We start from the raw sequence: 15,157 nt of genomic DNA on the forward strand, positions 1-15,157 counted from the left end.
TAGGCTCAAGAGACTCAGCCTCTCAAAGTGCTGGGATTACAGGTGTGAGCCACTGTATACAGCCTACCCACATTATTTTAATTGATCTAATACTTAAGAATCTTTCTCAAAACTGATAACCAAAACACATTAACATGAAGTTACATAAAAATAAAACGAGAGAAAAGGGGAAAAAATACAAACAACTTTTTGTAATTCTATAAAAATTACATTTTATCAGAAGTTGTAAAAGCAAAATGCTAAAAAAAAAAAAAAAAAAAAAAATACCAGCTTTTACACTGAGCCATAACTGAACAAGCCTAGGTGGTTTCAAATTATCACTTTAAAACTCCAATTTAAATTGATACAATATTAAACTGGATATGTTAATATTCATTAAATGCTTATCTAGCATGATGCTAAACTAAGCTCTATGCCACTGTGCTTTACTCCTTACAGCAATAAGATTAATTTGACACTTACTGATGTGCTATCTTTTCCTTCCGAGTGAAGCTGTTTTCTCAGCATTCCCTAGACAAGTGTCTCTGAAGTAAAATTTAATGTTTTCAAACTATCGTATGGTTATTCCAAATATGCTAATATATGCTAACAAAATGACTAATTCTGTAATAATTTTATAACAATTAACCTCCAATGATTAGTATCTTATCTATGTATAACAATTTTTGACTATTCATTATCATAGAAGGGGGTAATGATGTTAACTAATGAAAATATATTTTGTTCAATATAGAAACAGTGAAAATATAGGCATAATCATTAAATAAACTTTATTATGAAAACTCAAAGAAAAAACATAGAGCTTAAACAGATTATAATCTGTTTAAAGTCAAATTGAGCAAAGTTCAAATATGGACTCTACCAAATAATACATTGGATAGGAAACTGAGTAATTCAGTCATTTACCCATAAATAAAGATAAATAACAGTATTAATCTTTACACAGCTGCTATGCAAGTTAAATGAGCTAAGATATAGAAAATATAGACCAGAATATTTGCATAAGTATTCAATAAAAACATTAGCTAGCATAATATTATTATAATAACAACATTTTTATATCAACATTTCCTTAACAACTGAGTTAACATTAAATGAAATTAGGTACCACAAGTCAGAAAAAGTAATAATGAAGTAATTACTAAGTCAATTTAGCAGCTTTAAAAACATACATCAGGCATGATGCCTCACGCCTGTAATCCCAGCACTTTGGGAGGCTCAGGCGGGCAGATAGATTGAGTCAAGGAGTTCAAGACCAGCCTGGGCAACATGGCAAAACCCCATCTCAGCTAAAATACAAAAAATTAGCCAGGTATGGTGGTGCACACCTGTGTCCCAGCTACTTGGGGGGCTGAAGCAGAAGGATCGCTTAAGCCTGAGAGGTCAAGGCTGCAGTGACCCCTGATTCTGCCACTGCACTCCAGCCTGGCCAATGGAGTGAGATCCTGTCTAAAAACAAAAAACAAAAGCAAAAACATGTATAACATTTGCACACTCATGTTTATAGCAGCATTATTCACAATAACCAACAGATGGAAGCAACCCAAATTTCTAGCCACAGAAATGTGCTACGTACATACAATGAAATATTATTCAGCCTTAAAAGGAAGGAAATCCTGTTACATGCTATAACGTGAATGAACCTTGAGGATATTATGCTAACTGAAATAAGCCAGTCACAAAAAGACAAACAGTATGTAAGTCCAATTACATGAGGTATCTAAATAGTCATATTCATATAAATAGAAAGTAAAATAGTCACTGCCAGGGTTTAGAGAGAGGGGGAAAGGCAGAGCTGTTGTTTAATAGACAGAATTTTGATTTTGCAAGATGAAAAAGTTCTGGTAGGCTGGATGGAGTGGTCACGCCTGTCATCGCAGCACTTTTGGGAGGCCGAGGCGGGCGAATCACTTGAGGTCAGGAGTTCAAGACAAGCCTGACCAACATGGTGAAACCCCATATCTACTAAAAATACAAAAAATTAGCCAGGTGTGGTGGCGCACAACTGTAGTCCCAGTTAGGAGGCTGAGGCACGAGAATCACTTGAACTCAGGGGACGGAGGTTGCGGTGAGCCGAGATCACACTACTTCACTCCAGCCTGGGCGACAGCAAGACTCCGTCTCAAAAAAAATAAAAAAATAAAAAACAGAAAAAGTTCTGGAATCTATTGCCCAACAGTGGAGAAATACATAATACTCCTAAACTGTATCCTTAAAAATGGTTAAGATGGTAAAGACGTAAAATTTTATATTATGTGTTTATCACAATAAAAAATAAATAAAACTTTTTATATGTCTACACAAGATATATATGTAAGCAAATATATACAAACACATAAGTATATATACATACATATATAGTGTAAAATAAAAAGTCACTCCTTATTCATCTTATCTACTGGCAAGAAATATCATACTCTTGAAAACACACACAGTTCTAAGAGACAGGCTTGTTTTCCTTAAGTTTTGTAAACCAAACACATACCCTGACAGTCACAAAATTTACACAAAACTGTATTAGCACCTAAAATGTCCTGCCAAATAATAATAGCTTGGCTTGCCAGGCATGGTGGCTCACGCCTGTAATCCCAGCACTTAGGAGGCTGAGGCGGGCGGATCACGAGGTCAGGAGATGGAGACTCATCCTGGCTAACATGGTGAAACCCTGTCTCTCCTAAAAAAAAAAAATTAGCCAGGAGAGGTGGCGGGCACCTGTAGTCCCAGCTACTCGGGAGGCTGAGGCAGGAGAACGGCATGAACCCAGGAGGTGGAGCTTGCAGTGAGCCGAGATCGCGCCACTGCACTCCAGCCTGGGCGACAGAGCAAGACTTCGTCTCAAATAATAATAATAATAATAATAATAATAGCTTGGCTTTTCATAATGAACTAAGATCCACATTTTTTAACTCATAACATTGAGGAGAAACATCTCACTTCAGTTAATGTTTATTAATGTGTTACTAAATATAATACCTAACCTATTTAACTCTCTAATAAAGATGTAGGGTTTTTAAAATCCCACAGTGTGTGGGACAAACAATGGAGGAAGATAGTGGGGGCTCATTAAAGAAAGTATTTCAACAATCCCTGATTTTGTCTGGTTAATCAAGATCAGGTCCAGAGGATCTCTAAAGTTTCACAGAAGTACGTGATTTCAGTAATCAAGCTTCCTGAATATTAATTATTCCATCAGTGGGAAAAAAATCAATAAATCTAAATTCAATAGGCAATCATTTATGTAAGTTAAAATGTACTCCAAAAACATGGATTTGAAGTACTTTTAACTATAAGACATTACATCGTAAGTACAGTGCAATATTACTAAGGGTTAGAACTACCTATTTCTTACACACTTCTATCCTATACGTAGTAGGTAGTCAACAAATATTTGTGAAAGAATGTAATTTTGCAAACTTGGTCTTACCTCATTTCTCTCATCTACGTCTTTGCATTTTTCAAGAAGAGCTTTCAGAGCAGGAATGTTTTCTTCCTCTACATAATTTATTACGCTCTGTGATATCAAAACTGACATTTTCACAGAAAGCTGCAGTTAACTTTATTTGAATACCTGTTAAATTAGACAAAATACATATAATTTACAATCAGAAAAAAATTAAGTTACTATTAAATACAATATCCTTCTTAACATTCACCACATCCAAGGACACCTCCAGTGGCAGAAGTGAAGACACGGCTTCCGACGGCTCCCATAGCGCAGGTGTCAAAAAGCTGCCAAGACGCCTCTTAGGTTCACACTCAGCTCCGTCTTCACCTATCCCGACACCCGACTCCAGACCCACCCCGGCCCTCCCCATCACCACCTAAAACGCTTCCCTGCTCCCCTGCTCTCACCACCCGGCCCTCCCCATCACCACCTAAAACGCTTCCCTGCTCCCCTGCTCTCACCATCCGGCCCTCCCCATCACCACCACCTAAAACGCTTCCCTGCTCCCCTGCTCTCACCATCCGGCCCTCCCCATCACCACCTAAAACGCTTCCCTGCTCCCCTGCTCTCACCATCCGGCCCTCCCCATCACCGCTCTAAAACGCTTCCCTGCTCCCCTGCTCTCACCACCCGGCCCTCCCCATCACCACCTAAAACGCTTCCCTGCTCCCCTGCTCTCACCATCCGGCCCTCCCCATCACCACCTAAAACGCTTCCCTGCTCCCCTGCTCTCACCATCCGGCCCTCCCCATCACCGCTCTAAAACGCTTCCCTGCTCCCCTGCTCCCCTGCTCTCACCATCCCAGTCAACGGCAGCTGCAGGTCCATCCTTCCAAGGCCAAAAACCTTGGAAATGTTCACGACTTACCTCTTCCTCTTACACCCTACACTCAATCTATTAGCAGATCCTTTTGGCTCTACTTATAAAACACATTCCACATCTGACTACTACTCACCACTTCCATCACCGCCACCCTGGACGAGCCACCGTGACTCACCTGCACCACTGTCATCGCTTCCTAACTGGCCTCCCTGCCTCCACTTGACCTAGAAGAGTGGATTTTAAATGGTCTCACTGCAAATAAATAATTAAGTATGTGAGGTGATGAATATATTAATTAGCCTCATTTGATCATTCTACAATGGATACATGTATCAAAACATCACATTGTACCCCATAAATATATAAAATTTGTCAATTAAAATTACATTACTTTTTTAAAAACTTTAACATATATCAGAATCACCTGAAGAGCTTTTAAAGCGGATTCCTGGGCCCCACCGTCAGAGATTCTGACTCAGCAGGTCTGAGTGGGGCCCCTTACTCTGCATCTTTATCCAGCTCCCTGTGACACTGACACCACTGAGGAAGAACCACAATGTGGGCAGTACTAAGTCAGAGAATGACCTCTTTTATTCGAAGCCCTCTAAGGGCTTCTCAGAGTGCTCAAGATAAAATAAAATGTTTTTACCTTGGCCAAGATAACTCTAAGTGGCAAGCCTCTCACCTGTGTTACACCTGTGACTGTAGCTCCTACCAATCCTTCTCACCCTTCTAGCTGCCTGGCCACGCTGAGCACCTGTCCCCCCTCACCAGGCCTCTGTGCTACTTTTCTGTCTGCCTAAAATTCTCTTCCACAGGACATGCACATGGCTCACCCCCTGACCTCCGTCAGGTCACCTGGTTAGAAAGTCTCACCTGATGTGGGATGTCAGGGTACCGACCCCACACAGGCTTCACTGTCGCCCTGCACTCTCAACCCTTTGCCCTGCTTTCACCACTCTCCGTAGCACTTGCCATCATCCGAAAAATTCATATTGTTCGCTGACTGTCTGTCTACCGTAACTACACTTTAAGTTTCAAAGGAGTAGAAATTTTATTACTGGACATCCAAATGCAAATAAACAAACCTCAATCCATACTTTTTACCACACACAGGTGCTATCTCAAAATTCACCTAAATATAATGTCTGAAAGTACAAAACTTCTAGAAGAAAACATAGATAACCTTAGTGACCTTAGATTAAGGAAGATTTGATATAACACTAAAAGCATGGTGCATAAAAAAAGAAAACTGATAGACCAGAGTTCGTCAAAATTGAAAACTTTTGCTGTTATGAAAATGAAATTGTTGGCCGGGCGCGGTGGCTCAAGCCTGTAATCCCAGCACTTTGGGAGGCCGAGACGGGCGGATCACGAGGTCAGGAGATCGAGACCATCCTGGCTAACACAATGAAACCCCGTCTCCACTAAAAATACAAAAAAATTAGCCGGGCGTGGTGGCGGCGCCTGTAGTCCCAGCTACTCGGGAGGCTGAGGCAGGAGAATGGCGTGAACCCGGGAGGCGGAGCTTGCAGTGAGCCGAGATCGCGCCACTGCACTCCAGCCTGGGCGACAGAGCGAGACTCCGCCTCAAAAAAAAAAAAAAAAAAAAAAAAAAAAAAAAAGAAAATGAAATTGTTTGGGACTGGTGAATCCTTTTTTCCTTCCTTTTTCTCTACCCTTGAACAGGACTGTCTGTAACTGATATCCCATGCTCATTCCCCAACTCTATGTTGGAGCAAATAACTTGTTTCTTGGGTTTCCCAGGTGGAAAGGAATCATGCCTCCAGATGGACTACACCCAGAGCCTCTCATACCTGATTTAGATGATGAGATTTAAATGAGACTGTGGACTTTGGGTTGATGCTGAAATGAACTGAGACTTTTGGGGAGGCCTTGGGATGGAATGAATATGTTTTGACATGGGAAGGAAATTTATCTCTGGGGGCCAGAGGGCAGAAACTATCACACTCTATGATTCTACTTACATAGCATTCTGGAAAAGGAAAACTGCAGGGGCAGAAAAAAGATCGGGGCTGCCAGGGTCTAAGGCAGGGGAATGAGGTGGCTACAAAAGAGTACAAGAGAATCTGGTACATTAATGGCTGTTCTATATCTTGACTGTGGTGGCAGTTACACAATCATTCATTTGTCAAAATTCAAATCTGTCCATTAAAAAGGGGGAATGTTATTATATGTAAACCACAAATCAGAATACCTTACTTTCAGGGAGTATCTATTCAGAGCAACTTGAATTCATACTCTTGGGTTGAAAAACTTTTATTTTAAAACATGATGTTATTTGACCCCATAGTTTCACTTCTAGGAATTATTCTAAAAACATGAGAAACATGAACAATATTTTAAGATTTTAAGTAAAACAATTTTATCCTTAAGAACAAAAATCTTAGAAATGGATATTATATAAACTATAAAATTATAAAAATGCACAAAGTAGGATAATATACAGTCATCAAAATGTCTCAAAAAATGTGTTACAGAAAAATACTCATGATAGCAGAAGTGGGGTAAAAGATTAAGAGCTATATATACAGCATCTCAGCTATTTTAAATACATACATGTTTAAATACTGGAAATAAAAAAAGAATAAATGGTGATGGGCATCAGTGTAATTTTTATTTTCCTTAAAACCTTTATTTCCTACATGTTCTGGAATGTGATGCTCCTATCATTAGAAAGCAGTGAGGGTTTTTATTAGCAGTCATCACCAACACCCACCTTCATTTGTTCCTACTCCTTCTAGGATCAAGCCTAAGGCCTCAGCAGGGCTTGCAGGATCTGGCTCTCCCTCTATATCAGTCCCAGCTCACCCCACAGCCCAGCCAAGCAGAAGAACTCAAATTCACCACACCTCCCCAGTGCTGCTCCACACGCCTGCCTATGCTCTATGTGCTCCTTCCATGTAGAACACAATTCTCATCTTTACTCTCCCAAGGCATCCATGGCCCTCTGAGTCACACAGCTACCATTTTTCATCTAGTTTACCCCCTAAAGTGTGAGATCACCCAACCCCACACTCAGTGCCTTAGTTTAGGTCTACACCATCTATACTAATCAAGACCCCTAAGGTTGCAAGAAACTAATTTAAACTAGCTTAAGCAAAACAGAAAAATGTATTTGAAGAATACTGGTTTATTTCCCATAACCACACTACGGGAAGAGTGGGTGCCACTGGACCTCAAATGCCAGGAGGATTCTCTTTCTCTACTGGCTTAATCTACTTTCATTCTAGACCAACTACTTCTACACAAAGGGAAATATGGCTTTCCACAACCATCCAGCCTCAAATTAGATTGTTTATCTATTTTTTGAGACAGGGTCTCACTCTGTCACTCAGACTGGAGTGCAATAGCACGATCATGGCTTACTGCAGCCTTGACCTCTGGGGCTCAAGCGATCCTCCCACCTCAGCCTCCTTAGTTGGGACTACAGGCACACACCACCATGTCCAGCTAATTTTTGTATTTTTTTTAGAAATGAGGTTTCACCATGTTGCCCAGGCTGGTCTCAAACTCCTGGGCTCAAGAGATCCGCCTGCCTCTGCCTCCCAAAGTGTTGGGATTATAGGCGTGAGCCACCGCACCCGGCCTAAATCAGATAGTCTCTAACACCAGAGAAAGCAGGCTATTCTTTGTTCCCAGATCCAGAAGTCCCAGAAAAGGGCTATGCCTGCCCAGGCTGGATCTGATGCACCCCCAGAACCAATCAACAAGAGACACAAAGTTGGGAAGGGGTTACGAGGTCACACGGTATTGGCACTGTTTCCAGAAAAGAGTAAACAGTTGTGATCTAGGCAGCAATCCTGAAAACGTCTACTATACCATCTCTCACCCAGACCAACGTGACAGGCCAGCAACTTCTGCCTCCTCTCTCCAGTCCTGCCCCCTGCAATCCATTTGCCACACTGAAGCAAGACTGAACCTACAATACATTTTTCTTAAAACCAAGGTTGGGAGGACAGATGACAGCTTTACTACTTACAAGTTATTCAAGGAACTTACACCTTCTAAGGCTTTTAAAGCCATTGTAAAGATGCAAATACGCAATTCCTATGGAAAGCCTCGCTCTCCACAGAGCAGAGTGAAAACTTCTTGATTATAATGAGGGCATGCAGATCCTTCACAATCTGGCCCCATCTTACCATTCCGGCCTCATCTCTTTCTCCCCTCCCCAGCCCCATCCCTCCCACCATTTACACAGTCACATCTAACTTCCGGCTCCAGCCAGACTGATCTACTTGCAGCTCCTTCACTGCCCCACACTTTGTTCTTTCCAGACCTTCACACTTAATGCCCCCTCTGCTTAGAAAGTCCATTCTCCACGTATGTACGCCTGGACAGCTCCTACCAATCCTTAAGAACATGGCTCTAACAGATCTTCTAGAAGCCTTCACTGACTGGCTGCTTACCCCAAGCTGGGCCAGGCCCTGGGCTCCTCCACACCTGTGTATACATCTAGTCGTAGACTGCTCACATCACACTCAACTCTCCTCTTCATCTCATTTTACTTACTCTCTCCACATCTCCCTTAGACTAGAAGTTCTGGCAGCAGGATCTGCTTTATTTCTAGCACAATGCCCACACAATAGGGGGTGAGAGAGAAAAGCAGCCCCTGACTGTCGGGAACTGACCTGGCACGCACAGCCAGACTTGGTGTTCTAACGTAAATGCAACAATTTCAAAGAATGCCAACATCAAACAAGGTCACTCTGCCACCAGGATATGAAGACAAAAATAAGACTACTCTGGAATCATATCTGAACACAGACAAAAACATGAACACCACCCAAACCACAAAATGCTCAAACATCTTCCTATCCTGGCTAATATGAAGGATTGCCGCTTCTTTATCAATTACAGCTTTAGCCTTACTCCGTACCTCTCGCCTTTTTGTTAAGATTTTAAATATCCAATTGCAGAATTGCCAGTCCTCCTGCTTCCTGAAGCACCCAAGACTAAGCAAAGCTTTGCTTCCTTGAACTCTTCCCCGAATCACCTAACATCATCTCGAATCTTCTAAGTGCTTTCTAACAACCTCTTACAGAGACCCCCATCGTTCCCTAGGACAGGCATTCTCCTTCATTGCAGGGAGTTAATAAGACCAACTTTGTTCAACTAGAGGTACGGTCCTGGCAGTCTTTGACTAGAAGGCATTGACAGTGTTTAATAAATTTCACTGAATAATCTATTATTCAATGTCATGTTTGTAAGCACATACGTAAGTACCTAGAAATTACAAAATAAAATTTGAACATTAAATCCACATCTGTTGATACATACAATAGTAAAACCAAGAGCACACTGTCATGTTAAAGAGTACGTGTGTAGTATAATGCTATTTGATAAAATAAATAAGACCCCCATATATGTATCTATCCAGTGTGTACACATGAACAAAAAGAAAAGTGTGGAAGGACACACACCTGGCTGTAAAATTCGTTATCTTACCATGTAGGACTAAAAGGAGAAGATAATTAGCTTTGCCTTTACGCATCTTTGTGCTATATTGTTTTACTTGATACGTCTACATTCATTTTCATTAGAAAAAAATGTTTCATCACAGGTGGAAAACTACAGCTTCTCATCTTTCACATTTCAGTTTCAATGTTCACTTCAAAAAGGCCTTTCGGCTTAAAACGAAGCTGTCTAGTGGTCAAAAGTATGGACAGACTGCCTTGGTTTGACTCCTGACTTTATTACTGACCATTGTATCATCTCGGGCTAGTTTCTTTTTTTCTTAATTTTTTAACTAATAGATAATAATTGTACATATTTACAGGGTATGTGTAATATTTGGATTACATGCATATGATATGTGATGATCAGAGTATTTAGGATATCCATCACCTCAAACATTTATCATTTCTTGGTGCTGGGAACATCTCAAATCTTATCTTCTAGCTACTTTAAAATATACAATAAAAAATTAAATCTACAATGAACTGTTAAGTATAGTACTGTGCTGCTGAACACTAGAGCTTATTCCTTCTACCTAACTGTATGTCTGTATTCACGAACCAATCTCTCTTTATCACTCCCTGTCCCCTGGGCTACTTTCTTCATCTCGGTGTCTGAGTTTCCCCATCTTCAAATAACTGCACGATTACATGCAATGGGATTAAAATAATACCTTACCCATATGAAGCCAATAAATATTAGCTGTTTTACATAATAACAGAATATGATCATTTCTTAACCACCCTTTCTTGGTAGATTCTCAATACCTGGATTGTTCTCTATTATGGAATCAGTTTTATTCCTTCATAACACTTTACTAAACTTGTAACTTACATATTTATCTTTTTTACATTTGTCTTTTTTTTTAAGCTACACCTGCTGGAATGGGACATATTTACCTGATTAATAGTTGTCTCTCCCACTAGAATATAAGCTTATAAAAAGAATGGATTATTTTCTTTTGTTCTATACCAAATACCCAACACTTAGCTTAATAGCTGGTTCATACAAGACACTATATTTCTTGAATAAATGGACATCAGTTGAATCTAATGTCCACAGCATTTCCTGTCTAATGGGAATATAAGGCTATACATTCTTTTGCACAATTAGCAAAAAAATGAATGTCTTGCCACCCGTTTTGAAAATGACAGAGGTAGCCAACAGCAATGGCAGAACAAAAAATTTATGTTGTAGTAAGCTCATTTTTAGAACTTGCCAATTTAATAGGCAAAATCTCTAAATGTATTCAAAATGCTTTCACCAAAAGGCCAATCGGTTAATAGATGCACCCTATAACTTTTCTCCAGTTACAGACACAGTGTACGAAAGCAACAACAGTGGCCATGCTGCCCAATGCTTACTTATTTATTATCCTCCAGATACGACACAGTAAGTTCTTGAATGTGGCCCCTCCCATGGTTCTCCTATCTCCAGCCCCTCTTTTCCTCCTCCCACTTAAGTCTCCAGCAATGATCATCCCTATGCAGTCCCCAGAGCCTACCCTGGTGCTGACATTCCTGGGCCTGGGTGGCAGCCCTTTGCCCCCTCCACACAGAGGCCTAAGCGGTCCTACTCAATCGTGTCCTCTTACAACCATTCTGTGCTCAAAACACCCCAACAGTTGTCTTCTCACTCAAAATAAAATCCCAGATCCCTACCACAGCCGACAAGGCCCTGCTTGATCTATTCCACCCCTTCCCCACCTCCCTAAGCTCAACTCTTCCTGCTCCTTCTCCTTGACTCTGCTCAGGCCACAATGACTTTCTGTACATACGTCACCTGGTCAGAGCTTCTCTGACCACCGTGTATAAATGGTGTATAAAACAGCCCTCTCCCCTCTACTATATCCCCCTTCCATGGCCGTACTTTAAAGGTCTTCTTTATAGAACACCTAGCATCACTCCACATACCACAGACTTTGTTTTTGGTCTGCTTCCCCTAGCCAAACAAACGTAGCTCAATAAGAATGAAGACTATCTCTGTTTTGTTCACTGCTGAATCTCCAGCACTTAGAGAAGGGCCTGGTACACCACAGAACCCAGGATCGGTAGAATGAATGGACATGCCCACGCTGATCCAACTACCTGGAATGACTGACCCAACTTTAAGGTTCTTAACAAGCCAAAACATATCCTTCAAAACCCCACTCGCGGGTCACCTTTAAACTAACTTATGTATATATATGTATGTATGTATGTATTTAGTTATTTTTACTGAGACAGGGTCTGGCTCTATTGCCCAGGATGGAGTGCAGTGGCACATTCACAGCTCACTGCAGCCTCAAACTCCTGGACTCAAGTGATCCTCCTGCCTCACCCTCCCTGAGTAGCTGGGACTACAGGTGCACACCAACACACCCAGATAATTGTTTGTATTTTTAATTTTTGTAGAGACAGGTCTTGCTATATTGCCGAGGCTGCTCTTGAACTCCTAGCCTCAAGTGATCCTCTTGCCTTAGCCTCCCAAAGCACTGAGATGACAGGTGTGAGCCTGCACGCCCGGCCTTGAACTAATTTATTAAGGGCTGTCTCTCTCCTTCATTCTTATATCCCCAGAACCTACTACAGATCTAGAATAGGTAGAAACTTAATAGATAACTGTCAAATTGAATAACTGCGTAGGTATGCTAAGGATACCTCTTCTGGAGGACTTTGCCCACCCACAGCCCCTGCTACCCTCAACAGCCATGTTCTCTAGCATCAGCCATACCCAGGGATGGGCATATGATCTGTGGCATGAAACTGTTGAAAAAGATAAGCTGGGCCAATCAGACTCCTATCTCTAGAACTGGGAATTAGAAACCAGAGACTGGGCCAATCAATACGGGTCACACATAAAATGATACAGTTCTGAGACATCCAATCAGCAAAGAGAGAACACAACAGATATGAACAGAAAAGAGACTCCTCCTAAGGAAGAGAACAAATGTGGCCCCTAAAAGGAGGTCAGGGCTGCAGTGAGCCAAGATCACACCACTGCACTCCAGCCTGGGCAACAGGGCCAGACCCTGTCTCCAAAAAAAACCAAAAAAACAAAAAAGTTGCCCCAGGGAGATGTAGAAAATGGAGCTACCTGGCATCCTGACTTCTGACTCTCAATCCCATAATCTCCTTTTCCTTGAAGTAAAAGATTTAAGTTTCTGTTCTTTGTCTTCTAACAGTCCTGACAAATACAGCAGCACATAAAATGGAGAAACTGACAGTTCTTGAGCAAAAGCAGGAAGAAGGGGATGGCACATTCATACATGATCCTATAAAAATTAATCTGGCAGTGTACGTGACCCAGACTGGAAAAAAACACGAAGAATCAGGGCCCTAGATGCCAGTCTAGGAACCAGCAAACAGACAGTACACAGGAGGGGCCGTGGGAATAGAGAAGAAATGAGAGATATTAACTTGAAAAATATAAAATCCCCAATATTTGAATTTTCTGACCTACCAAAATATCCAGAAGAGATATTCTGGATACAAAGATAAAAGTAACTATGTGACTGGATGGAAAAGAAAAGAACAGGTGGAAGATGACCAGATGCCCAGCATAAGTGACTGAAGAATGGAGGTGCCCTTAACAACAACAACAACAACAAAAACACAGGAGAAAGAGTAGACTTTCCTCTACTTAGTTATGCCTCCTCCCTCCCACCACCCCAGCTGGGTGAATGGGGCTATGGGGTGCTTTGGCCAGGCTGAATTTGAAGTGTCCCAAAAGAGCTAGGTTGGAGAAATCCACCCAATACTTGGAAAAATATATCGTTCACACTCTGTGTGAATGATCTCGAAATTATTCACCTAAAGGGTGTAGAACAAGGATTCTCAAACTTGTGTGCATCAAAATTATTTGGGAAGCTGGTCAAATACACATATTCCCTGAGCTCCTCCCCGGGAGAATCCCATTCCCTAGATCTGGGGTGGTGCCCAGAAACTGACATGTTAACTAACACCCCAAAATGATTCTGATGAAAGTAGTCCATGCTAGTAAAGCTAGAAGAGAACAAAGAACACACCTGGCCACGGCATTTCCCAACCTGGGCTCTGCACTCAACACACCACGGTGGTTTAAAAACGCCTGGTCCTCAGTGTTGTCAAAATGTGGACAGGAACGAACCTGAAGGGGTGATTCCCGAGCCACACCTCAGGCCGAAGGAATGGGAATCTCTAAAACGCTAAGAAATCTACATTTTTAACAAGCGCCCATAGGGAGCAGATACGACTGCATAAATAGTAATTCAAAAAAAAATTCTTCATCGGCTTAAACCTGTCAACTTGAAAGAATAAAAATTCCAACATTACAAAGTGATGAAGAAATTATTTCCCTATAAATAAACCCTGGAGGGGTGGACATCAATGGCTTGCACTATTTTGCCAGGCGTTTAAAAGCCTGCACAGGACAATGGAGCAATGGAGCCCATGATAAAAGCAAGGGAGAAAACAACACCTCCCGGCCCGTGGAAGCCTAGGAAGAGGAACCTAGAACGATTAGCGGTACCAGCTAAGGGGGCTCTCAAGGTGGTGGATGTGCCAGAGGCTGCTTGGCAAAAGAAAAAAAAACGGTTTTACCAACACCCTTCACCCTAACCCACCCGAGGGGCTCCGAGGAGACAGACCACCTGAGACTCCAAGGTCGGAGACCTTCCCGGCGCTCCAGCAAAAGCGGACTCGCCCCGAAAACCGGGGCCCGAGCGTCCCGGGCCCGCGCCTGGCCCTCCCCGGGACCCCCGGCCCGAGCGCGCCCCTCCCGCGCACTCTCCAGTTGTCCCACCTCCCCGCCCGGATGCCCCAGCCCGGCCTCGCGCCCATCTCCTCCCCAATCCCGCGGAAAAGCCCCGCGGACCGGCCTTCACACTGACCGTCTCCCAACCTGGTCCTCGGCTGCGGCGGAACGGGCCCACTCGGCTGCAGGCGATGTCAGAGGACGGGAAAGCAAGAGACGGCGACTGCAAGCGCGTCGCCCTCACCACACCCGGCGGCCATATTCTTCTCTCCACGAACTGACAGATCACGTGCCCTGGGTAGGGGCGGGACTCCGGGTTGCCACGCCCCCTGGGCGTGAAGGGGTGGGGCGTAGATCAGGCGGGGCTGGAGGGGCCGCGGGACGGGTACACCCGGGACCAGCGCCGCAGGCAATGTTTTTCACTGTCATTGTCACTCTTATTACAGTTAATTTATTATCCCTATTTGCCATTATAATCAACCTTATTCAGAGAAATAAACATCACTTAAACTTCAGAAGACACTGCACAGACATGAGAAGTGAAAGCCGGCTCAGCAGCCTTCTTCCGGATCCAGGAGCTAGACCTCCGCCTTCCACGGGGCCTGTGGTTCACACTCCCGGCCTTCCAGGTCTCCCACCACCTCCCCTCACCTCCTTCAGCCTCCACATTCCTAGGCCTTGCTGCCAATAAGCGTCAA

At 42.8% G+C, this 15,157-nt stretch overlaps 1 protein-coding gene across 25 annotated transcripts in view; it reads right to left on the reverse strand.

Moving 5' to 3' along the window:
- The window catches only part of LOC105486521 (kinase D interacting substrate 220), a 118,397-nt gene extending 103,650 nt beyond the window's left edge, over nucleotides 1-14,747 (reverse strand). For 15 of the 25 annotated variants that reach the window (XM_024794323.2, XM_024794321.2, XM_024794322.2 and 12 more), the window contains exons 1-2: nucleotides 14,596-14,747; nucleotides 3,425-3,568 (exon numbers count right to left, since the gene is read on the reverse strand). In XM_024794323.2, coding sequence (XP_024650091.2) covers nucleotides 3,425-3,532 — 108 coding nt within the window. In that variant the 5' untranslated portion in view covers nucleotides 3,533-3,568; nucleotides 14,596-14,747. Of the gene's footprint in view, nucleotides 1-3,424; nucleotides 3,569-4,443; nucleotides 4,493-14,595 lie in introns of all 25 variants that reach the window. The other 10 variants (XM_071076194.1, XM_071076193.1, XM_071076189.1 and 7 more) reach the window with 3 other exon arrangements.
- Nucleotides 14,748-15,157: the final 410 nt, after the last annotated feature.

This window comes from Macaca nemestrina, chromosome 13, assembly GCF_043159975.1.
Source record: "Macaca nemestrina isolate mMacNem1 chromosome 13, mMacNem.hap1, whole genome shotgun sequence".
In the NCBI taxonomy this organism is placed as follows: Eukaryota; Metazoa; Chordata; class Mammalia; order Primates; family Cercopithecidae; genus Macaca; species Macaca nemestrina.